Source organism: Scardinius erythrophthalmus (genome assembly GCF_964197995.2).
Source record: "Scardinius erythrophthalmus genome assembly, chromosome: 18".
In the NCBI taxonomy this organism is placed as follows: Eukaryota; Metazoa; Chordata; class Actinopteri; order Cypriniformes; family Leuciscidae; genus Scardinius; species Scardinius erythrophthalmus.
In genome coordinates, this window is record NC_138238.1 from 12,508,467 (window position 1) to 12,534,563 (window position 26,097).

Genomic DNA, 26,097 nt, shown 5'->3' on the forward strand with positions numbered 1-26,097 from the left:
AACATCATCCTTCATGCGTGAGAGCTCTACAGTAAGGAAAAAGTTATTTATAGTGTTGTACGGGACAAAACACATCATCCAATGTTATTTCTCCCAACAGACTGGTTATTTTCTGTGTAAAATTAAAGCAAATCGTATTGATCGCGTGAAATAAATCATTAAATATAATTTCCATGGTCGTTTAATCTCAATTCGCCGTGTTCCATAAAGATCCTATCCATTCCAGAACAGTTTTTTTATTTATTTTATTTTTGTTGCATTTGACGATCTACTTGCAGCAATGCTGATGTCAAACCGCAAACGTCTCCCTTTGTTTCAAAAACTGCCCGTTTTCATAGCCTATTTAGACAAACGAAGAGATGCTATTTGAAAATATGTTAATGCATATTGAACATGCAATGCTTCCCTTGTCGCCTTGCGTTGCATGTACACGGACATTTGTAGAGCACTCTGTAAAACATGGCTGTGCGCTGTTTGCCACTGTAAAGCGCGTAATGATGTAACCCGCACTGCAATACTCCGAGCATAAACACCAAAACACATATTACATGAAAAATAAGGAAAGAGGCACTCACTGTGATTAGATCCGTCCTTTGCTGACATGTCTTCAGTGAAGGGCCAGGCACCCGAGGAGATCTGGTTAATTGTATGAGCCTGATGCTCTCCGCTGCTGTTGTTGGTTCAGATGCTCTCAGTGAGGATTCAGAGAGAGTTTGAGCGCCACTGCTGAAGATTCAATAGAAAACATCACCGACAGAGTCAGGCACTACAGCGATATACCTAACCCTCATGTCCTGTTTAGATGGGCTTTACTTCCTGGTTGTTTCGGAGAGACTCCTCCTGTGCGAGTAGAAATAGTCATTATATAGTATATTAACCTGTTATTGTCCCTTCTAAAACGCTTTTATTTTCATCTGACCCAATTAGAAGCCACTATAGAGATATTTATGAAGCTGCAACCCTTTTAACACAAAGTAGAACATTATTTATTTTGGGATCAGTTTGACCCCAAACAAGCACATTGAAAAATAGTATGCTAAAAAAATAAGTCATATCAGACAGACGTGCTGCATAATTGTGATTCATAGTGGCACATATTCAGTTCAACAGCATGAATATGTGGTATATTAATACAGTAGTGTATACAATAAACAAGAAATTAAAGTGCCCCTATTATGCTATTTTAAAGGTTCCTCATTTTGTTTTTTGAGGTCTAATACAATAGGTTTATATGCATCCAAGAAAAAAAAAAAAAGTTTTCTCAATACATTGCACATCACCTACTGTAATTTTTCAAAGGCTACGTTCAGACTGCAGGACAATGTGGCCCAAATCTGATTATTTTTTTTATTTTTTTTGCTCATATGTGACTCAGGTCTGTTTTTGTAATGACAGTGATTTTGATTTGGGCCACTTCCAAATAGGTGGTCCTAAATCCGGTAATACGGTAAAACGGTAATATCAAAATTCATGCGACTTTTACATCAATCTAGAGAGCAACATTCATCACAATTCTGCACACGTGGAAGTCACTTTAAAGATTTTACATAGGCTACCTATAAGTTACTACATGCATTACATGATGTGTCTGCTCTAAATAAAAGCAAAACATCATAAATGTTTAAAACTGCTCTCTTTTTCACATTCTCATATTCAATTTTAATATTGCCTGCGCATAAATTCGCTTGGTTCTGCAGCAGATCACACAATAAATAAATGCGTAATCATCTCCGTGTTTACTTCCGCATCACAGTGTGCTGTGTAGTCTTTTTATTGTTCTTTTGAGCATGTGGGGCAGTTCAGGATCATGATTTGTTCACACTGGAATCTAATACTGGCCACATTCAAAATAACAATGCACAGCTACAAAAAAATCGGATCTGAATTGAGCATTAAAGGGTTAGTTCACCCAAAAATGAAAATTCTGTCAGTAATTACTCGCCCTCATGTTGTTCCAACCCCGTAAGACTTTCGTTCATCTTCGGAACACAAATTAAGATATTTTTGATGAAATCTGAGAGCTGGATCACTCCTCCTGCAGGCTTATGGACACTATAACTTGCTGGCCCAGAAAATGTATTAAAGACATTGTTAATATTGTCCAAGTGGCTCAATCTTAAGTTTATAAAGCGACGAGAATACTTTTTGTGCGCAAAAACAAACAAAAATAACGACTTTATTCCACTTTTCATTTCCATCTCTCTGGACCTCAAGTCTTTTCACGTAGTGTTTAAGCGTAGCGCGTCTGTGTTTCACGTCACCACGTATGCTCACTATTGGGCGACTCTGGTCATGTGTGATACGTGGTGACGTGCAACACAGACGCGCTACGCTTAAACACTACGTAAAAAGACTCGAGGTCCAGAGAGAAGGAAATGAAAAGTGGAATAAAGTCGTTATTTTTGTTTGTTTTTGTGCACAAAAAGTATTCTCGTAGCTTTATAAACTTAAGATTGAGCCACTGGAGTCACTTGGACTATATTAACAATGTCTTTAATACATTTTCTTGGCCAGCAAGTTATAGTGTCCATAAGCCTGTGGAGGAGTGATCCAGCTCTCAGATTTCATCAAAAATATCTTAAATTGTGTTCCGAAGATGAACGAAAGTCTTACGGGGTTGGAACAACATGAGGGTGAGTAATTACTGACAGAATTTTCATTTTTGGGTGAACTAACCCTTTAAGGCCTGCAGTGTGAACGCAGCCAAAAGTGTCTGAAAACAGTTAGTTCGAAGATTCCGCGAGCCTACACTCTGCTCTGATTGGTCAGACGGCCAAGTCTATTATGATTGGTCTACCGCTTACAGCGCGACAAAACACCTCTTACCATATCTGAATTTCAGCTCTGGAGACTTCCTCGGTGCTTGATACACAGTGAGGAGAACGATGGCATCAGTTTTTCCCTATCAACTCCAGCGCAAGTCCTTATTATTTTGAAGTGCATGCAAATTGGATTCACAGCACTGAAAACAGAGTCTTTTCAACCTGTCAACATCACTTCCAGGCCTCAGCAACAGCTACAGAGTTTGAGGGCGGGTCAAAGTAGACATCGTTCACAGGCAGCCAATGAAGACCATAAGCTGTATTATGCAAATTTATTACATTGTTAGGTAGGTATGTAACAGGAAGTGTGACTGGATTGCTGATGACTCTTTCAACAGTTCAGAATCTAGTATTTTTTGTAGGAGACAACTTTATTTGTCGTGCACTTTGATATTTGAAACTTCGCAGACGTTTTACATTCACAAACAGCTGTATTACACACGACATTAAAGGTAATATTTGAAAAAGCAATAGGGGCACTTCAATATGCAGTGACCTACATTTTAGACAAAATCTTGGCTATATATGCTATTGGTTTTCCACATGTTTGATTTAAATACATTTCCATCTTTTCAAATTTGACGGCTCCTCAGCAAAGTATCTGGTTATACATTCTCACTGGATACAGTATGTCATCTTGGTGTTGCCTTCATGAATGTGTATTCTCGCATTCGACTCATTTGACATATTTATATTAAGGAATTATGCATATTTAGACTCAGAGAATTTGTAGCATTTATTCATGTTGTATGGGTCTGTGAGAATACATGCCACTGTATATTGTAACTTAACTTTAAAGTTAAAATCTTTAGAATTAGTTATCATAAAAGTCTGTTACTTGTTGTGAAAATAGCTCCTAAGGAATGGCCTGAGAGCGAGTTTGACATTTTGCTCTAGGCTGTTCCATTCATAGACGTAACAGCACATCAATGACCCGTGTCTGAACATAAAGGAAATTTCCACTGGGCATGTTTTCTTCTCCCCAGGTCCCCAGGTCTTAATGGCTGTACAATCACTACTGCATACTGCATAGAGAGATGCTTTGGAGTTTAGATAACACAGTTTAAGGCAGATAAATTTACTGCAACTGATATTTTATTATTTAGCCAATAACAGTACACCATAATGTACTCCATCATGCATTTTAAAACTATAGAGCCAAATAGCATGCTTTAGTGCCAAATAAAGTGTTTTAACAGCTATGGTTTTACTATAACATTTAACCGATTGTTTTCTCTCTATCTCTCTCTCTCTTTCTCCAAACAGAAACACCACAAATGTAATGAACAGGGCTGGGCAACTCTGGCCCTCAAGATCCACTTTCCTGCAGCGTTTATCTCCAACCCTAAGAAAACATATCTGCCTGCAGCTTTCTAGTAAAGGAAAGTAAATCTCAAGGGCCAGAGTTGTCCACCCTTGCTCTAAAATAACAGGTTTACTCCCCATTTACTGTGGTGGAAGGTTAAATAAAATATTCCAAAACTGACCACAAGATGGCGCCTTGGATAACTTGCTAAGCGTGGAGCTGTATAGCTGAACATATGGGAAACGTTATTTGTCATGATTTAATCATGGAAAGAGCCACTACACTGTAAAAATTATTGATTCATCTAGGTCTCCATTGTGATAAATCATCTGATGAGAGTCACTGCATAACCCATAATTGTGCATGCACATGGAAATCTGCAGACTAATCTCTGTTTGTTCATTTTTAAAGATGCATTTAAAGATAGACATTTGTTATATACATCTAAGTTCTAATTAAAAATGGGGGGGGGGGGAACTCTGATTTACTCAGCTGACTGCTGGCTGGAAGGAGAGAGTGAAATATGCATGACTTGTCTCTTATCGAGACTGTCCTGGTTATGCAAGAATGGATTTGGCACTTAGTCTTTCATAAAACATAATGTCCTCAAACACACATTCACCATTCAAAACAGAAAACTTTGCATATGAACAATATCTTATTTCTAATATTGATTTGTCCCTGCATGTCCTAAAATGGGCTCCTAAATAAAGTTCAAAAGAAGTTTTAGCCTAAAAGATATTTTCATAATGTTTTCAAACCTTGATTCAACTTGAGTAGGCCTAATTAAATTTAAATGACTTGAACAAAGTGTAATTAATTTAATACCACGGGGTTGTAGCATAACTTTTGCACTTGATTTTATAAATTAGTAGCCTAATTAAACTAAAGTTCTCAAAGGAATGTTTTACAGTGTGCTAAAATTAATAAGGTAGCGTACATTATTGTTCACGCAATATACCTAAGATATTGATAAGCATATTCATTTAGCTTTAATGGTTTTCATTACGATCATTACAGTTTATGATGTAAAGAACAGATGTGCTTCTTCAGGACGCAAACAACACAGTGGTCGAGGATTATAATACACGTGTTTATGTCCCTCACTGAATGCTTATTTAAGCCTCCACATGCTATTGGACGGATCTGGAGTAGTAATAGGAAACTCGGACTCTGATTGGCTGTTGAGTGTTCTTGGAAGAACAACTGCCTCTTAGACGATAGACCATACAGGGCATCAGATGCATTATAAACATCATAGCTATTGATAAAGCTGGACCTCTGCAGCTGCTATATCTGGTATATCTCAGTTTCAAACTAATCATCGAAATGAAGTTCGTCAGGTTTATAATGAAGAATGCTGCTTTGGCCAATGTGCCTCATCACATCGAACACTTCTCCAAATTTTCACCTTCTCCACTTTCCATGAAACAGTTTCTCGATTTTGGTGAGTGCTTTTTTTGCTGTGTTATTTGCTCGTAACCTATATGAAATCATTTGTATCCCTAAATTGATAAGGAATAGCTGTATATGCGCTGTCTATTGCCAATAGAAGTGCTATGCTGCAGAACAGGCAGTTTTGTCATGGCATATTATTATTATTATTATTATTATAATGCACTACATTCATGATTACGTGCATGACTATGTAGTTGCTCGTGCAATTTTACATCTACCTGATGCAGAAATTATTTGATACTGCTCTACCAGCTGTAACTATGAGATTCGGGAACAAATTGTTCTTTTGATTCGGATCTTTTCAGTGAATCCGCTGACTCGGCTCGGCTGAATTTGTTTACGAAAATAACTGAACGATACATTTACAAATCTGACTCAACAACTCTCTAATTTGAAATTGAACTGAGGGGATAGTAAGAGTATTTAGAGTGAAGCAAGGACTAATGGGCTGAAAGCCAAATTACTTTAAAAATAGCAAAAATGCTAAATAAAACGTAGCCTACGTTAAGTTACTTGAATTGTTTTTCGACTTGGTCATATTTTTATTATTTGTTTTTATTTATCCGTTTTTAATAAGTAACATTTTATTAAAACACTCAAAAAAATCAGGTAGGATATGTAAATAAATGTTAGAAATGTGTACATTTAGGAGATGATTAGCTGAAACAAACTGAACTGGACCTCAAGAAATTAAATTAAACATCCCTTCTGATACAATTTAATCGACGAAAAAATGCAATAAACTGCTATATTTTCCAACATAATGTTTTATTTGAACGTTTTAAAGCACCTCAGAGAAAACGCGATGAAGTACGTTAGTGGCCCAATCTATTTTCTGGACCGGTTCTTTGAAACGAGTCATTCGAAAGATCCGATTCGCGGTTCTCTCAATACTGTTGTTCATACTGACTGGTTGTTGCATCATTTAACTGCTGTTGGCTTTGCCTTGCACCACTGCCATGCTTACGCATATGCATTCGACTGTTTATTTGCCTAATGAGCAACGTGCATACATTTCAGTCCCGAACCATACCATTCATCTGTATTTATGACACTTGTGTGTAGTGTGTGTGTGTCCAGCGTGCCAAACATATTTTTTTATATGTATTTGTCCAGGTTCCACCAATGCATGTGAGAAAACGTCTTTTGCTTTCCTGAGACAAGAGCTGCCCGTACGTCTGTCAAACATCATGAAGGAAATCAACTTACTCCCCAAAAGATTACTTACCACACCTTCTGTACAAATGGTTCACAGCTGGTGAGTTATACAATACATTTTACTGTATACACTACCAAGATTAGTATTGTTGTAGAAACGACTGATTGTTTATAAGGCGATTAGATTACCAAAGGCGTGTTACTTATTTTTAGTATGATCCGAAAACACCGCGGTCTACTTGAGACTAGACCAAAATCAAAGTTGTGTGACGTAACTTAGTAGTAGAGCGCGTGAACTTTGTCCCACATACTACGTCAGGGTGTGGGAGCTATACTTCTTCAAGAAGGCACTCGTCTGCTGTGAACTTTGTCCCACTTTCACTACCTCGCGCTTTAACGCGTCATTCTTACCCTTGTTTTTCCTTTTAGGAAGAGTGGAAACTTAGGAATAGCGAAAACAAAACAGTCTGCCATTAATATGCATGGTATGCAACTGTTTAACGGTTGTTTTTCCACAGATATTAGGTCAATGTTTTTGTGAATTGCATCCGTTTAGTGCAATACATTTATCTTAACTGAAATCTCAGATTTGCAGTTTGTATCAATTATAATTTCCTTAAATTAACTATAGGCCTACATGATGTCAAAAACATCTGTAAAGAAGTTAGCAGAAGAGTCTCTGGACAAGCTTGTTTCCCAAAGTTTTTATTTTTTTTTATTGCATTTATTGACATGAATTCTAATCATATTGCTTTTTTGTGTTCTAAGGTATACTCAGAGTTTGATGGATATCTTGGAATTCCTGGAGAAAAGTCCAGATGACCACAGTGTGTTAGAAGAGTAAGTAGAAATTAATTCTGTAAATTTCATGAAAACATGTTATATTTGGCCTCAAAATAAAAATATATTTAGAAGCATGTTTTACAACCATCAAGATTTTTGCATTGTTTGCCATTATTTTCATGGCAATTAAACACATTTTCCTACAAACATTCTCATGAGTATAATGCTTCAGGGTGTTTTATGTTAAGTTTAAAAAAAAAAAAAGAATTGAAAAGGATTGGCTAATTATTGTCATGAAAATTATTTTGGTTATAAAAATAGGCTTTGTTGTCAAACTAAGTATGTACACTTCGTATTTCTTTCCTTGTTCATTGCACATTTTGACACTCTTGACTCTGCACACAGGTTTGTGGATGCTCTGGTCAACATCCGAAACAGGCACAATGATGTTGTGCCCACTATGGCCCAAGGTGTGATTGAATATAAAGAAGTTTTTGGTCAAGATCCAGTCACTAATCAGAATATTGAGTATTTCCTGGATCGTCTCTACTTGAGCCGGATATCCATCAGAATGCTCATAAACCAGCACAGTAAGCACAATATTAAGGCCAAATAATACCTCTGAGCATCAGTGCTTCATAAATCGCCTGTATTTATGTTATTTTCTCTGATTTTTCAGCTCTTGTATTTGATGGAGCCACAAATCCAGTTCACCCCAATACCATTGGCAGTATAGACCCTCATTGTCAGGTTGCAGACGTTGTTAAAGGTATAGTGTGTAAAATCTATCTGATAAAATCCACAATCATGTATGAGTGGGTGATTGTACAAAAAAAAACGTCAATTACTCACCCTTATTCCAAACCTGTAAGACTAGTTCATCTGTGAAACACAAATGAAGATATTTTAAATGAAATTCTGAATTTCTGTCCCTCCATTGACAGCCTATGCAACTACCACACCATAATATATGTGAATAAAAGTCTAAATTCAATCTGTTCGTCATATAAAGCGACCTTGTTCTCTTCAGAAAATTTGGACTAAACTGCTCAATTCATATTGATTAGTTTTACAATCTCCTTATGAATTTTTTGAAGCGACAAAGTGGTATTTGCTTTGCTGCCAATGGAGGGACAGAAAGCTCTCAGATTTCATTAAAAAGATCTTCATTTGTGTTCTGAAGATGAGGGTGGGTAATTGTTGACAGAAGTTTCATTTTTGGGTTAACAAACCATTTAAAATCAGTGACCCATTTGCTTAGTCAATACACGTACACTTATATGTTTCTAAAATATATTATGTCAACACATTTTTCATGTAGATGCATATGAAAGTGCCAAGATGCTGTGTTATCAGTACTACCTCTGCTCACCTGACCTGGTACTTCAGGAACTCAACAGTAAGATCTGATCAATATCATAATGTTCATGTTTAATAATACCATGTAAAATCACAATATATATATGTATTTAATATCTAAATGTATTCCATCTATTGGTTCTACAGTATTTGTTTAATAAATAATAGCTTAGAGCTAAGTTATAATAGTTGTTTTAGCAGCTATTGACAATACTGACACTGTGACTGTTCTTCCTTACAGCTAACAATAGGAACCAGCCTATCAGCATTGTGTATGTGCCTTCCCATCTGTACCATATGCTATTTGAACTGTTCAAGGTGAGCTGTAGCCCATCTCATATTCTGCCCTGAAACAATGCTGTTTACGCAAGATCTGAATGTTGTCATGACGATATGCTTTCTTCCTCAGAATGCAATGAGGGCGACCATTGAGAACCATAAAGAAGGCAGTAATCTTCCACCCATTCAAGTTATGGTGGCCATAGGAGGAGAGGACCTCACTATCAAGGTGATTTTATGCACTGTCAATTATGCACATTTTCCAATAAATTCTCTTTCATGAGTTAAACTAAAAATTTGTCAGTTCACTGACACCTTATTGATTGTAGTCTGATGTAACTGCAGCCATCAGTCATTTTCCTATCAGTGAAACACCTGCTGTTGCATAACACAGTACATGAGAGCTGACTGACCTTGTTGTTTAGTTACCTTGACAATGCTGATTTCAGTCGTTCACTTGCTAAACAGTTGTGTTCAGGGGTCAAAGTCACGGCCAGTGCCCGTCTGTCCGTCTTGCATCTCACCCCTCTCACTGTTTGCCCAGTTTTTTCTCTCTGTGCCCTAATTTTTATCTGTGCTCGAGTTTTTATCCTAACAATGTCTTCTTTGTCTTTGTAGATGAGTGACCGAGGTGGTGGAGTTCCTTTCAGAAAGATGGAGAACCTCTTCAGTTACATGTACTCCACAGCACCAACACCCCAGATGGATGAGAAACAAATGGCTCCCCTGGTGAGACTTCACAGAATTTTCATTTTTAGCTAAAGCTAAAACCATAAATATATTCTTGTTACTTGAAATAAAATAAGCATTAGCTGAAATATACAAAACATTAACTAAAATGAAAATGAAAGCGGAAAATATAAAAATGAAAACATAATGCAAAATATAACTAAAACTAAAAAAGTATCAAAGAAAAAATAACACTGACTCTTTATAATATTATCCACCTTTTGTCCACAGGCTGGGTTTGGTTATGGGTTGCCCATTTCTCGACTCTATGCCAAGTACTTCCAGGGTGACCTCCAGCTCTACTCTATGGAGGGTCATGGTACTGATGCAGTCATTCACCTGAAGGTACATTTAAAACCTACTTAAAGGAATAGTTCACCTAAAATTGAAAATCCGGTCCACTTTCAGAAAATGAAAATTAAGTCAATATTTACGTCATTCCGTTATTTGTGTAAAGATAGTTTAAATAATGTTTCAACTGATTTTGTCCATGCAATTAAAAATCAATGGGGTCCAATGTTGACAAGTTTGGAATGATTGACAGATTTGGGAACTATCCCTTTAAAGCACACGTGTCAAACTCCACACCTGTCCTAAAGAGTTTAGCTCCAACCAGCTCCAAAACACCTGCCCGGAAGTTTTTGGGGCTGCTTCCAAAATCAAATCCTTCCCTGCTTTATACTATGTTGAAAACAGCACGCCAAAAGAGTAGGTGAAAAGTACCCGGATAACCTACTACTTCTGTGGAGATTCTGGAGTGTGCATTTGATTGACACTTTACTATCCCATGAGGCCACAGGAGAGGATTTATGAATGAAAGTGCCCAAGGAACTGAGTTTGACACCCCTAAAGGTTTAAAAATGCTAAGAACTTGTTGTAAATGAGAGTACTTAGAATCATTTGTGTTGTGTCTAACAGATTACATCATGTTTTTTCCCTCAGGCTTTATCCACTGACTCAGTAGAAAGGCTCCCTGTGTTTAATAAGACAGCTCGACGGAACTACGAGGTCACGCACGGGGCAGATGACTGGTGCGTTCCCAGTCGAGAGCCACTGGACCTGGCCAGGTTCAGACTGGCCAAGTGAAAAGAACCATGAAGCCTCCAGGAAGGAAATAGGACAGTTCTCTGGCCTTCTGACATGAGTGAATGGGAAAGGACATGGCGTCCACATGGCCGAGGCCCAAGTCTCCACTCACTGTGAAGCCGTGTAGTCTCACAGCAATACCGTAGTTGTTGCATGCACTGGTTTTCCTCTGCACCACCACCATGACTATATCATATAATTTTTTTATTTGAGAATCTAGGCTTTGTCACAGTGTTACCTGCAGACCATACTAACTCATATAAAGTGGAACAAAGTACCAAGATAATCCTTTGTTGGAAGACTGTTTAGTGGACGTTCCAGTGTGGAAAAGTGAGCCAGACAGTCAATTTACTTTCTGAAGCCTGCGTTGGCGGACAAGGGCCGTCTAGACTAGTTATTGGAACCAGAAAGTGACAACAGGCTTGTGCCAAGGAACTTAAAAGCACATGAAATCAGCGATTAAGGGCCAAGATTGGGTGATAAAAATCTATATGCAACCTATAATGAGTCATTTATGTAAGAGTGTGCTAGATAGAAGAACCTGTTGCACTGCTGAAATCAAGGAACACTTGTAATTAAATGAGTTTGATTGCTGAATTTAGGAGTGTTCATACTCAGAATGGCCAAAAGCTGAGAGAAAGAGATCATAGAGGCCATTATTGTATCTGTATTAGTGTGTGGCCAATATGTCAATGTGATCCCTAGTATTTTCTTCACACTTGAGTTTAAGGCGCTTGAAGGGGGATCAGTTGGAATGTACCAATTATCTCATTGATTTAAACTTGAAACACTTACAACTGAAATGCACCGAGCATTTCAAACACAGTGTTTTGTGCATGTTTGTTCTTAAACATGCTGAAGCATTTTAGATACCTCATCGACTCAAGATAGTTTGTCAATTCTAAGACCTTCGCTCAGCTGTTGCCTTTTTCAGATTTGTGGACCCTAATATTATACAGCATGAAATCAGAGCTTCTAATTTTAAGACGGCTCTTTTGAGAGCATGCCTACTGTATTAAATTGACCATCTGCTTTGAACTTGCACCATATAACCTTACATGTAAGGACCATATTTTGTGTATTTATGTTTTTGTCGTGTTATTCCAGAAAATCTAAACTTTATTTTTGTAACATGTTTTCCATCTAAATCAAATGATGAGTATAGAATTGAAATAAACAATTTTTGTCACTTATGTCATTTATGGGAGTCATTTATGAGTCAACAAGTACTCTGAACTCTGTTGATGGTTTTATTAGTGCAAGGATGGATTATAGAGAGGACAAATATGATTGACAGGTGTGAATCGAGATACTACACATTGATCCTTTGCCAAGTAAGGCAGAGGTTCAATTTCATAGTAAACAACATACCTTTTAAGGTCAGAGGTTACATGGAAAGTGAGTTGGCATGAATGGAACAACAAGTATGGACGAAACACTAGCAAATCAGATGTGCAGTGATAGAACATAACGATGAAAATACCGTCAGGATCATTTTGTGTCCTTAGAGACTGTTCTGGATGGATTAACTGCTTGATAAACAAGTGCTCCTCTTACAATACATCACATGCCATAAAGCACATGTAATGAGGTACTCCATATAAGGTTAGATGGATAGCTTGTTTACATGCAGGAGCCTCTGGAATGTTTTAGGCCTTGGTAAACAATAAATCAATATGATAACCTTTCTAATTACTTTTCATTTTTGAGCAATCATAGATAGCTTCAGCACATATTCAGAATGTTTGAATGGTGTATTTTTTGTTGTTGTTGTCATGTCTCACATCTCCACACTCTCAGATAAAGTAGTAACTTACAGAAAATGGGATCCAGCAGCTTGTCACTGAGACAGAAACCTTAAAATGGAACTAACACATATTTTTAGGCACTAATATGGACCCTTAAGTATGGAAACCAATTTTCGCCACTTAAAAAAACATGCTTTGGTAAAGCATAATTATGAAAAAAGTCATTATCATTTGCCAAAGTACTTTTTTTCTCATGTGGCTGAAATGGGCTTCCATATTTAAAGTAATAGTTTACCAACAAATTAGCCAACGAATCCTCCTGATTTTAAAAGGCTCTAAAACTTGAAATAAAACTTGAATATAATAAACAGAACGTTATCGTCTTTTGGTCTGTCACGATCTGTGTTGGTGTCGTTTTCATGGACTTTTCATTTGTCAGATCCCTGTTTCCTATGTTTTTTTTTTGTTTTTTGTTTTTCTTCCTCTAGTTCCCCGCCAGTCTTAAGTTGTCATGGACACTCATTAATTATCACACCTGTTTGTCATTGTCTCATCATCACTGTGTATTTAAGTTTCTCTGTGCTCACTGCAGTTTCTTATTGTTTGTGTCTTTTTTTTACATTGCATTTGGATTATTTGAGTTTGTTTTATAACTGAATACTTTGTTTTGGAACCTTTCTTTTCATCATCTGGATGTATATGTGACATGGTGTAGACTCTAATATAGTTATCGTTATTATTATTCTTTGTGTGAACGGGCCTTTACACACCCTCATGTCATTGTAAACCTGTATGACTTTCTTTCTTCAATAAAACACAAAAGAAGATATTTTGAACATGATGTTTTGTACATACATTGAAAGTCAAGAAGATGTTGTTTTGGACCCCACTGACTTTAATTGTATGGACAGAAACATTTGAGGGAAAGTTATTCTGGTTTGGAACAACTTTTTAATTAGCAAATTTTACATTACTATGCCCCCCCATAAAAAAAAGAGCAAAAGCTCACAGGAAAAGCATATGTTGATGATACCAATCAGCTATTAATATTTGGTTGGTTCTCTCTTGTTTTTGCATGTTCATAATTTCTTTGTATGACAGCCAAGCCTAAAATGGTGCGGAACAATTTGACATGTTTCTTTGCTTTATCAAACATAAAACAGTTGACTCCAAGCTCATTTACACAATATGCTTACAAAATCAAACAAATTTGTAATAATATTGGAAAAAATGGTGATTTTCCTAGGCTGGACATCACTTCCGGCCACTACTGTATTTATAGCCACTCAGATGCAGATAACTGCATGATTATCTAAGTATTAAAAAAAGAGACAGAAACAGATGACTTCCCTCATAGAGTGCCCTGTTACGCAGCTGTTAAAGACTGAACCCTCATGTTCTAGAATCTACAGAGACGTGCGAGTATAGCAATGAGCAGTTCCAGGAACTATGATAGGAAAAGTACAGCCCTCAGAGAAGGCCATAAATGATGGCGTGTACATGTTGCTTTGCGGGTGAGTGGAGATGTATGGGGTTTGGGGGGTGAGTAATGTATGCAAACATATCACAGTTCACAACAGCAACATGGGATCGTCCAGGTGGCTGTTCTCTTTCTAGCATGCCTGTCATTCCCCAGGGTGGTTTACTGATGTCTCCTGCTTATGTAAAGGGCCTGTGCTTCACATCAAAACATTAACATTGTTTTCCTGGGTGGACTATTGTACTGACTGGACTAGTCTTATCTAATCACACAGTCGACGGCTCATTGCTCTGTTGACAGTGCGAGCTGAGGTTGCTGCCAAGTATTTTAATATATTACCAAATGGTTAAGGAATGAGAACAAAACACACTGTTTTTTTGACCCTATTCTAATATTATGCTCAGATGAGAAAAGATTGGATTCAATTTATTTATAAGGACTGTCACTTAATTAGATACACATTACTCCCATTTTATTCATTAAACCGGTTAGATTTTGTTTTGACAATGACAGTTAAGTTTGGGATGTTTGTTTTATACAATCTCGCCAAAGCATCAGTACACAAGAAAATAAGACACACACACACACACACACACACACACACACACACACACACACACACACACACACACACACACACACACACACACACACACACACACACACACACACACACACACACACACACACACACACACACACACACACACACACACACACACATACACACACAATGTGCCATAATAATATACGAATTTAAATATACAACAAATATAAAACAAAGACAATATCACAGTGTCATTTTAGCACCGAGATACTATTATAGTTTATGTTAATATTTATTATATATTTATTGATTATTGATTATATTATGTTTTCTGTTTTTCCTTTAAAGTTTAGGTAGTTTTGTTGTTTGTGTTTTTTTTTTTTCATTTTGAAAAGTTTTATATATATATATAAATATTTCAATATATTTTTAATAAATTATAAATAAGTTTTATTTCAGTTTTAGTTTTTTTATATCAAGTTTAAATAAAAGTGAGAAATTAGCTGAAATACATTGATTATACTTTTATACTTTTATACTATATTGATATATTTTTTATTTCAAGTAACAAAATTATATGTTTATGGTTTTAATTTTAATTTTATTTTCAGTTAATATTTCAGTTAATAACCCTGGCCAATAATGATCACTAGACTAGTGAATATGATTCAACATTTGTTTGTGATGATTTTAAAAGTAGTATATCAAAGTGTACATCTCTACCAGATTTGTTCCTGTCCAGTAAACTTGTGAAACCCCAATGTTTTAAAATAGATTAGAGGTCACCACCTAGTGGTGGCTTTCGTTATTGCAGATACTTGCATCCTGCACACAGACACTGGCAGTTTCATTTCCACCAGTCAAAGCAAGCGCATATTTAACTCAAAGCGCACATTTTCCACGAAACTATACTCACTATCATTTATACTTTATTATTCCTCTTTAAATCTTACTCAGTGGCCATATTCCTCCCACCATGTGAATTTTGAACCAAATTTTCCTGTTTTTAAATGTGAAAGTAATCTAATTTATTTTTCAGGAGTCCAATATTAATTTGTACTAGATTAAGCAAATTAGTGCTTTTAAAGATATGCTATTAAATATAATGTGTGTCTGCACAAAAGGGAGTTAAGATCTTGTCACTGCTGATAATGCAAAAAAGTTTTTTGCTATAACCAATGACTTGTCATGTGGTTTCAGAATGATGCTTGAAAAGGCAAAATCTATAACAGTCAAATAACTTGTTAAATTGCAATGCGAGAGTAAGTAATTGCTAACTTGGTAAATCATGACTAAAACCTGGTCGATCACAAAAAGCGAATTAACTTTTCCAAACGCTCAAACAGTGAAAACTTTAAGATTAAGGTTTAGTGTAAAAATACTGGCCCAGCCTTGACCTTGTTCCTGTTAAAACATATTTTAATGCATTTTCTTCTTTGTTTTTGTTTGTTAACATTGCACATATTTCTACCAATTTGTTTAACTCATTTGAACTTATTTCAAGGAACTTATTTTAATAATATTTTGCATGCATACATGCAAATACATTTTTGCACAACATTTTCTGCTGACCTCATGAGCTCAAAAACTGCCTGTGGCTACTTTTCATGTGCATGTTAGCACCTTATTTGTGAACAGTGTCACCAGAGTTTCATGTAAGAAAATGTTGGTGTGAAAGTCTGACCAGAAACTTCCTTCTGCAGGGCTGTAGTGTCCAACCCCACTGGTGCAGTATATAAACTCTATATCTTATATAGTTGACTTGCATAACGCATAGAGATCTGCTCTTTGTGAAAAGGTAAGCTTCAAATGTTTAGAATTTCTAAAAGACAAAAAAAGTCACTTAATTTAATTACCTGTAAATCCCAAGAGTTTGCATTCTTGATTGAGGCAAATTAAAATAGCAAATCCATTTTTAAATTTGAAATACTTCATATTTTTATTTTTATATATATATATACATATATATTTTTTACCTTTAGATGCTTTCCTTATGCATCCAAGTGTTTGCGGTACTGGTTATATGTGCAGCTGACACCAAGAACAGAGATATTTCAGTAAGTATGATCAAATTGGTTAATATAATTAATGTTATAAACTCTGTAAAAAGTGAACAGTTGGATCAACTTAAAAAAATTACTTCAATTGGTAACACCTGAAGAAATTAAGTTTTCTCAACTTAAATTATCACGTTTTATCATGAAAAATGTGATAATTTAAGTTGAGAAAACTTAAAATTGAAGTAATTTTTTAAGTTGATCCAACCGTTCACTTTTTACAGTGAAAGACCAACATTACATTACAATATTCTTACATAATAACTGCAGTACAGTAACTGTGCAAATGTTATTTCACATTATTTCATTTCAATGTCTTCCAGTATACATTCAGAGCTTGGAATATGGTTGACCAGCGTTTGCAGGAGAAACTTGCCGTTGTGTATAAGGTAGTGGTGCTTTTAAAGTGATTTGGCATCCTAAATGTTTCAATTTCTAAAGGAAGAGTGGTATAAACATAATTTCTCTTACCTGTGTATTTATTTAGGAGATGGAAAGCTTGAAACATGAACAAGTAGTAATGAAACAAAAGCAAGAAGCCTTGAGCCAGGTAATATTAAAGTTTTTGCTAGTTAAATAAAAATTAAAAAGTATTCTAATCAGTCTCACTGGATCTTGTCGGACTGCAAAAACATTTAAGCTGTTGTTAAAAATTAAATATAACACGAATTCCAATGTCAACATATGGCTGAAGTATAAGAATTAATTCTACGGTGAGATAAACCATTTTGTTTTGTTGTAGGCATTACCGTACTGTTCACAGAAACCTATAGATACGGATGTGGAGATGAATTTGACATCACTACAAACTGGTCAGTTTTTTTTTTTTTTGATAAAGTATCCTTTATGGTTTATTTAAAAAATAGATAGATAGATATACACTGTAAAATTTATATGATCAGTAAGTTATCTGTTTTTACATTGCTTTAACTCATCAAAATAAGTTAAGCAATTGTCAACTCTTTTCTTATAAGTTATACAAGATTCAACTGTAATTTAAGTTAAAATAACTTAAACGTCAAAGTTGATTGTATTTAAAAATTTAAGGCAGCAACTTTATTTTTACATTATACTTATATAAGTTTTTTTTTTTTTTTTTTGGGTGTGTTTTATAAAGCACTATACTGTATATATATTTGTCTTTGTTAGGCAGCAGCCATCTGCCGTATACCCTCACCCAGGGTGAAGATGGAGCCGAAGGCTCCAGTGAGGATGACAGTGGCGCAGACCTTGACCCCTGCTTTCACTATACCGTGTTGGACCAAGCCTGGAGAGCTACAAACTACAGCACCAAGAATGTCGTCTGTGACAATCGTGTCCAGTGGAAGGGCTGGTACCGTCTCTTCTACCGTGGGAAAACCATCCAGATGCCTGAGAGGTGCGTGAGGAAAGAAATGTGTGGCACGCACGCTCCGCTGTGGCTCGTCGGCGGTCACCCCCGGGTACGAGACGGAGTGGTCACCCGCAAAGTGTGTGGACACTGGAGAGACAACTGCTGTTTGTTCAAATCCCCTCCCATTCAAGTCAAAGCATGTCGGGGAAACTACTACGTCTACAAGTTTGTCAAACCGGTAGCTTGCCATTTGGCATATTGTGCAGGTAAGATTTGATGCACTCAGGCTTTAAGCAAAAAAAAAAAAGAATAATAATATTGTGTATATATTGACTGTTGCAAACCATCCTTTCAGACATTAACACACTTGTCTGTGGGAAGTGCAAAAAAAGTGAGTCTTGCATCAGCAGAGACAAAATCACTTGGTTGTGTAAGAAAAACCCAATGAGAGGTGAGCCATTTCTTTTCATTAATAATCATTTAATTAACAAATGCTGTGAAGTGTTGTTATTATAATTACAATTATCCACCTTTTAATACAAATAATGGAGCATTTTCCTTCCTTGTGATCTGTAGTGAAAGCAAACATCCATTTTTTTGCCACCTACCCGGACAACATCACAGGAAAAGTGAACAAGATCGTGTACAGGAAAGTGTATGTGAATCAAGGCGGGGCTTTCGACTCTCGCACCGGGATCTTCAGAGCTCCGGTTTCAGGCGTCTATCAGTTCTTCTTCTCCACACAGACTGGGGGAAGTGGGGAAACTGACCTATGGCTTGTTGTTAATAACTACTGGGTGGCTGTGTCCCATAGTAATGTTCAGGGCTCTAACTCAGTTGGGAATCTCTCTACATATATGACGACTCTGCGCAAGGGTGCTACGGTTTATGTGACCCATAATCGTGGCCGCTCTTGGGCCAATAGTGCATCCAACACCATCGCTTTTGGGGGTTCATTACTTATGGTGAGAAAAATCTAAGAGAATGTAAAAGTCAACTGGAGCAGAGTTATGAACATTTACCCCTGGTTTCACAGACAAGGCTTAAGCCTAGTCCCAGACTAAAATGCACGTTCGAGCTGTTTTAACCTTAAGTAACTTGCACTGACATATCTTAAAATATGTCAGTGCCATTGTTTTGTCTCAAGATTCACACCGGTGTTGTTTTTTCCCCCCTAAGGCACGTTTATAAAAGCTACTTAAATGTCCTAATTGAACTGCCTAATTCTGGCTTAATCTAATCCCTGTTTGTGAAACCAGGCCTTATAGTTTAAATGGAGGCCAATTTAATAGTACCAACTAGGTTTGATATTATATATACAATAGTAAAATGTCCTGCTATAGTTCTTATTCATTGCTTTTTATTATTCATTTAACAGTTTTTAATACATGTGTCTTGCTGAGAGATATTTCCATTGCAAAAAGTGCTTTCCAATTTCTTAGTGCTTTTTTCCCCCTATAAAAATACTTTGCCATAAAACGTCTGAATTTAAGACTAAACCAAAACTTTTTTTGTCATTATTTCTAATATTTAATTGTTATTTTTTTAAATAGTTTACCATAATAGTTGACTAATATAATAACAATAATAATAGTGCAAATTAAAGAAAACAATATTTGTTTCAAATATTAAAACATCTCAAATGCAAATTACCTAGACTATTTTGAAAAAAGAATATAGATTTTTACATTTATATTCTTCAAAATATATATTATGATATAAAATATGATATACATATATATATATATATATATATATATATATATATATATATATATATATATATATATATATATATATATATATATATATATATATATATTGTTTTAACAAACTTTGTTTTCTTTTACACTATTATTGGTAAACTACGGTTGGTAAACTACTTATTATGTAAATAGCATTGTCCCAGTGTCCTGGAGATACAGGTGGGGGCAGCAGAGTCCTCTCATTATGTTTAATCAGGGAAGATGTCACTGGACCACAAGTAACTGCACAGAGCAACCTGAAGCCATCCTCAGTCCTCATTAAACTTAAACACGTTCTTGTGTCACGAGGTCACCGCAAACACGGTGACAGCACGTGCCAGCCCAAAATCAAATTTTACCTCATGAACAAAATGACGAAAACGATTTAGCAGACCAAAAAATGGTCAACCACCATTGTGCTTACCTGTGAGCACCTGTAAAGTTGGTCTTATTAGTTCAATTGTCAGATATGTTGTTATTAACTGAAGTTCTATGCAGAGCTAGGCTACTGTTGAGCAGTTCACTCAAATGGGATTTTATCCATTGCCTTATATGGCTAGAGGACAGACGGACATTCCAGAGATATTTAGAAACTCACTGATGATGATGATGATGACTAATAGTCTTAAAGAATTCGAACTATGCACAATTCAAAGTCAAATGTTATAATTATATAAATGATATATATATATATATATATATATATATATATATATATATATATATATATATATATTGTCAAATTATATAAATAATTAAAATGTTAACTCTGGCAAATTGACTCCTTTAAACGATTTCAAACTTCGCATTTTATGTTAAACAAACATTTTGTTTTTTATCAGTAAGCAATCCCGTGGAATATATGCTTTTTTTATTTACTTGTAAATTTACGAGATAGCCTACTTGTAATTTTTCCAATAATCTATTCGCTTATAGTAGACCTACAACTTATTAATTAGCCTACAGTCGGCTACTTATTTCTTAGCTAGCACAAACAGTGGCAAGTAGCCTAGCTTACGTTTTTAGTTGGTGACAAATACATTTTTTCGCCATTTACTGTAAGTCTATTGTGATCTGTGTTTCAGCGATCAATTATTCACTTCTGAATAGTATGAATTCCGAGCGTTGATAATGTGGGATTTCGTAATACAAGTATGCTGCTATAGAAAAAAAAAAGAAAAAAAGAATAAAAAGAAGGGACTGATGTTAACCACTGCTATAGTCGACGGCAAATGTATCCACCTTTGTAACTGTGTCATTCATGTATAGAGGTAAGCGCGAACGCGCCCGAGAGGGGAGGAGTTTGCGCGAGACGGGCAGGATACCGAAGCCACAGTGTTTAGGCGAGACGAGTGAAGCTCGTGGAAAAAGGGATGAGAGGTGCGACTCTCGATGTAGCGGACTATCACTCAAACACCGGGAGGCTCAAAAAGTTGTGTGAAGTTTTCAGGCGACGGACGAGTGTGTGGCTTTAAATGCTGTAACCTTAAACAGACGAAAACAAAGTATAGTTAACGCACATTGCTTGTTTATTTTTTTCCTTTCCTAATAACATGAGAAGAAGCCGACGAATAGTGCGCTAGGCAAATGTAAACAAATTCAGGAAAATGCATTATCGCTTCGGTTTGGTTTTGTCGAATTGACTTGAGTATTCGTCGGAAATTCAACAGTCAGCTTTACATTTTTCCATTAGCCTACTATATTTCTAACGCGTTAAAATGGCAGAACACGAAAGTTTGGAGTTCGGAAAGGCGGACTTTGTTCTTCTGGACAATGTGTCTTTGGAAGAGTTTATGGCCAACCTTAAACTCAGGTAAGATAATTCACCTTGTTACCAGGTATTATAGTTGTAGCTTACCTGTATTTGTCCAAAAACTTTGTTTTGGGGTTTGAAGTAAAATTCCAATTGTGTTAAATGAAAAGAATTCTCTATCTATCTATCTATCTATCTATCTATCTATCTATCTATCTATCTATCTATCTATCTATCTATCTATCTATCTATCTATCTATCTATCTATCTATCTATCTATCTATCTATCTATCTATCTATCTATCTATCTATCTATCTATCTATCTATCTATCTATCTAAAATGGTGATGCAGATTAGTGATGAAATTGGTTATGTTTGTGAATTGTAGGCTACTAATATTGTGAACTGTAACTAATAATAGGTTGCAAATCTGAATCATTCTCATTGATCTTCCGTTGCCAGATGAAAGAGTTCCTCAAATCATCTTGCAAAACATCTTAAAGTGTAATCATATATTAATTGACTGATATTAGCATCTGGAATAAACTTGGTTTAAAAGTTTTTCAGGTCAAGGGAACAATGCATTACACATCTCATGTCTACATTTAGGGAATTCATAGCATTGTTGTGTTTGCTGCATCTATAGCTTTATATAACTTGCTGCACCTGCTGAGCCAGAGTGCTGTGGGATGGCCACAGAGGTGTGTTGGCCATGGTAACACCCGCTCTGATTGGCCTCATTGTTAAAACAAGTTTGCAGTGGATATCCTGCCATTGTGTTTTTGGTTATGTGGATCACATTTCCTCATCAGCACACTGTAAATAAATGACTTGCTAGCTCTGATAAGATGGACAATGTGGTTTCAGCATGCAGTAAATGGTTAATAAAACAACGGCATAAAATCTATTGTATGATTCTAAAGTCAACTAAGTGACCTATGTGTGGATGTCTCGCAAGGGCACTGAATAAGCTATGAAATGTTTGATTGATATTTTAATCTTTTCATTTTATAGCATGGAATTACATATTTTATGTATTTTTCCAGTAATAGCCTAGTTCTGATGATATTGCGGGTGTTTTTCTGTGAATTGAGGGAGATGTTTTTGGATCACATAATAAACTATTACATAATAATAATTTAAAATGTGTTAATACCTCTGAAATTTAAGTCAGTCATAAAGTTCAGTCCCTTTTTAAACCCACCATTCAAAAGTTTGCAGTTGGTAAGATTTTTTAAATTGTTTTTGAAATAAGTTTCATTTATTGGATAACAAAAGTAACATTGTGAAATATTATTAACTTAATATCACTTTTTTACTATTTTCATATAAATAAAATTTATTCCTGTGATGGCAAAGCTGAATTTTCAGCAGCCATTACGCAAGATGATCCTTTAGAAATGATAATAATATGCTGATATGCTCAAGAAATATGATTATTATCAATATAGAACATAGTTGAGCGAGACCGTGACAGATTTTTTTTTTCAGGATTCTTTGATGAATAGAAAGTTCAAAAGGACAGAATTAGTTCGAGATAGAAATCTTTCCTGTTACTTTTGATCAATTTAATGCATCCTTGCTAAATAAGAAAAACATTACTTTCCCAAAACTTTTCAACGGTGCTGTAATCTGATATAATTATGAATCCGTTGTTCAAATGCCATGCGGATACGGATAGACAACTTGGCCATTAATTAGCGAGAGGAGATGCGTACTGGTTCCAGTGACTCAAAGCACAGGGTGTCTGTTTTTCTCACCTCTCTCTCTCTCTCAGCAATGGCCTGATTTTCTCCCTGGCTGGGGGATGGCGTGTGCAGTTTGTTATTTGCAGAGGGTGTGACCAGGCCAGCTTCCTGAGTCTTCAGTCTCCACATCTGTGTCTGGGACTTCAGCTGGAACAGCAGCAGCGATGTGATGCCAGATCACTTCCTGTGCCCTCTGGAGTGTTAAAGAGGAGTGCTGTTGAACTGGAAATAGCTTTTTACGTGATGCCTTTTGAAGGCCAGTTGCTTTGTATTCAAAAAGACCATTTATCTTGTCTGGATGAATTTGGATAATGTAGATACCTTTTATCCAGTGAAATCAGCTGTGTTTACAGTCAGCTTGGGGTTGCTCTGCTGAAAAAGCTCCTGTATAACAAAGTTGAAGTGCAACCTTTCTATTCAATGCAATGACATAATGTTTTACCCATGAGATTTAAAGCAATTTTGTCAGTCTGTTTAATTGTGAGCGTTTAAGCTTCTTACAGTGAGGTGTCAAAGTTAAACAAGTGTCAGAACTGCTGGCACGTACTGTACATTGTAGCTCGATTTGAACTCTGCCCAAGACTGTGTTTACACAACGCCCCCTTTTTCGAAACAAGGGTTTGTGTAGGCACTCTGGAATCACTGCTTAATTTGATGTGTGCTCAGGGCTTGACTTTATATGGCAGTGTTGTTTTGTCTGCCGCTAGGATCTTGGGGAATTTTTTGGCAATCCTCTGCACATTTCCAAAAACAATTACAAGTGCTGCCCGAGACCATGTTCTAAATTCTTTTAGACGCTGGCTCTGATACTGTAGATGAAATAGTTGATAATCAGTGCCTTTCAGCTTTCTGTCACATCTTGTGTCATTCAGAAGAAAGTCAAGTCTAAAAAAAAGTCTTCAACAAACTAGCAATTTCCATGGTTTGAACTTTGTGGTACTGTATACTTTATGTATATATATAGACATTTTCACTTTACTTAGATGATGAGTTTAGTTTAACCGCTCTGACTCAGGTTAAACTAAACTCATTTATACAGTAAATCACTCAATAGCCTAGAACCTCAGTACATTGCAGATATGCTAATTGAATATAAGCCTAACAGATCACTCAGCTAGGATCAAGAAAATACCAAAGGTTCGCTCAAAGCAAGGCGAGTCTGCTTTTAGCTCTTATGCCACCCGTAGCTGGAACCAGCTTCCAGAAGAGATCAGATGTGCTCCAACAGTAGCCACATTCAAATCCACACTCAAAGCACATCTGTTTAGTTGCATTTACTGAATGAGCACTGCACTGTACATCTAACTGATTGCACAGCAAATCAGCACAGTGCTCAAACAACACATGTTTGGCCTTTATTTGATCCATTTCCCCTTTTTTTATTCTTTTTATAACTGTTTTAATACATTTTAAATAAATTTGAATCATTGTTTTTTCTTTGTTTTTGCTATGCACTTTATTAAATCATTTTTATTTAAAGCACTTTGAATTACTATTGTGTATGAAATGTGCTATATAAATAAACTTGCCTTGCCTAGAGTTTGCCTAAGGGTCTACTGTTGTGGCTGGAAGTGACTGGAAGAATGGTCTCGGGAAAAGAGCATTGGCAACTTGTGAGGCCTCATTGCTCTTCCTATTGGACATTTTCCTGGACTAGAGACTTAAAGGTGCAATAGGTGATTCTCAAAAAAATTTTTTTTGTTATGCTGGTTGAAAGTCTCCTCATATTCTGATAGCAATGAAATGTTAAGCGGTCTAAATGTATTTGTATAAATGTATATTGTCTGTGGAATGCGTAGGACCTCACAATGTTAGTTAAATCATGGCATTCGGTTCGAATGAATTGATAGCATGTGTTCCCTATCACTATCAGTCAACGTGTGTTTGCATACCACTGCGCAGCCTGTTCATGCAGACACCGTACGCTGTGCAGACAGCGTGAGAAGGGCAGGCAAATAGTTGTTTACGTTTAGTACTGTTACTCACTGTACTCTAAAGTTTTCTCACCGGTGAATGATACATGATGTAATCCAATAACATTGTCTCTGGTTGTCTCGCTTCTGGTCGGTGCGCTTTCATGTGTTTTGGAGGAGGTGTGGCTTTGGATGGCGATTTGCAGGGAGGGTGGGATCGTATGCTTTCACTGCCAGCAGGCTAAAGTTAGCATTTCCCAGATCACCTATTGCACCTTTAACTTTTGACCCTCACAGACACTAGCGTAATGGGTCTGATTGATCCAAAGCCTTTGTGTGGGTATTCTAAGAGTGAAAAACAGAGGGGAAAAAGGACCAAATGGTTGAATTTTTATTATCCTAATGCAGTGGTTCAGTCAGAAATAGGTTGCAGGGTCACAGACAGCAGCAAAAACAATTCTGAATCAGGGCTGCCAACTTTTGAGTGCAGCTTGGAAATGATTTAATGATTCAGTTTGATTCAGTTCAATTCAGTATTGATTCATTTGGATATACATCAACATCTTTCTTTATCAATGTCAGCCCTGTCAACTGGTACATTTCTATTGAAGGTTAAAATTAACATCTGATATCATATAGGGATGTTTTTATAAAAATAATGTTAAATTAATAACTTTTTAACGGTATTAGAGTAAAAATATAATAAATATGCAATGTTCAAAATGCTCCTCTCTAGAGTATGTTTCTCTCTAGCTATTTGGACTCTTAATAGCTTTTAGGGTAAATGTAATG

At 36.2% G+C, this 26,097-nt stretch overlaps 4 protein-coding genes across 4 annotated transcripts in view; 3 read left to right on the forward strand and 1 right to left on the reverse strand.

Annotated features, from left to right (window-relative positions):
- Positions 1 to 827, reverse strand: part of tbkbp1 (TBK1 binding protein 1) — a 49,174-nt gene extending 48,347 nt beyond the window's left edge. Inside the window, exon 1 of the mRNA XM_081392555.1 lies at positions 576 to 827. The gene's annotated coding sequence lies outside the window, so the exon portion shown is untranslated. The remainder of the gene's footprint in view (positions 1 to 575) is intronic.
- A 4,480-nt stretch (positions 828 to 5,307) lies between these two features.
- On the forward strand, positions 5,308 to 12,173 carry pdk2a (pyruvate dehydrogenase kinase 2a). Its single transcript, XM_081392472.1, has 11 exons — positions 5,308 to 5,575; positions 6,703 to 6,844; positions 7,513 to 7,584; positions 7,933 to 8,117; positions 8,207 to 8,296; positions 8,849 to 8,926; positions 9,128 to 9,204; positions 9,296 to 9,394; positions 9,784 to 9,894; positions 10,126 to 10,239; positions 10,837 to 12,173. Exons 1-11 carry the CDS (start codon positions 5,458 to 5,460, stop codon positions 10,978 to 10,980), a joined length of 1,230 nt encoding a protein of 409 aa, XP_081248598.1. The 5' UTR covers positions 5,308 to 5,457; the 3' UTR covers positions 10,981 to 12,173.
- Positions 12,174 to 16,391: 4,218 nt separating this feature from the next.
- On the forward strand, positions 16,392 to 19,641 carry LOC308706685 (uncharacterized protein). The gene is made up of 8 exons (XM_081392473.1): positions 16,392 to 16,553; positions 16,738 to 16,812; positions 17,136 to 17,201; positions 17,300 to 17,362; positions 17,555 to 17,624; positions 17,962 to 18,411; positions 18,501 to 18,596; positions 18,722 to 19,641. The coding sequence occupies exons 2-8, from the start codon at positions 16,738 to 16,740 to the stop codon at positions 19,123 to 19,125; spliced, it is 1,224 nt and encodes a 407-aa protein (XP_081248599.1). The 5' UTR covers positions 16,392 to 16,553; the 3' UTR covers positions 19,126 to 19,641.
- Positions 19,642 to 21,105: 1,464 nt separating this feature from the next.
- myo1d (myosin 1D) overlaps positions 21,106 to 26,097 on the forward strand; it is a 69,894-nt gene continuing 64,902 nt past the window's right edge. Inside the window, exon 1 of the mRNA XM_081392279.1 lies at positions 21,106 to 21,703. Coding sequence (XP_081248405.1) covers positions 21,609 to 21,703 — 95 coding nt within the window. The 5' untranslated portion in view covers positions 21,106 to 21,608. The remainder of the gene's footprint in view (positions 21,704 to 26,097) is intronic.

What these genes read in the sequence shown, in the direction of transcription:
- LOC308706685 (XM_081392473.1), top strand. Translation starts at nt 16,738, where the DNA reads ATGCTTTCCTTATGCATCCAAGTGTTTGCGGTACTGGTTATATGTGCA. An exon ending in CCAAGAACAGAGATATTTCA is followed by an intron (nt 16,813 to 17,135) that starts GTAAGTATGATC and finishes AATGTCTTCCAG; the next exon opens with TATACATTCAGAGCTTGGAA. An exon ending in CCATTTGGCATATTGTGCAG is followed by an intron (nt 18,412 to 18,500) that starts GTAAGATTTGAT and finishes CCATCCTTTCAG; the next exon opens with ACATTAACACACTTGTCTGT.
- pdk2a (XM_081392472.1), top strand. Translation starts at nt 5,458, where the DNA reads ATGAAGTTCGTCAGGTTTATAATGAAGAATGCTGCTTTGGCCAATGTG. An exon ending in AATGCTCATAAACCAGCACA is followed by an intron (nt 8,118 to 8,206) that starts GTAAGCACAATA and finishes CTGATTTTTCAG; the next exon opens with CTCTTGTATTTGATGGAGCC. An exon ending in TGCTATTTGAACTGTTCAAG is followed by an intron (nt 9,205 to 9,295) that starts GTGAGCTGTAGC and finishes TTTCTTCCTCAG; the next exon opens with AATGCAATGAGGGCGACCAT.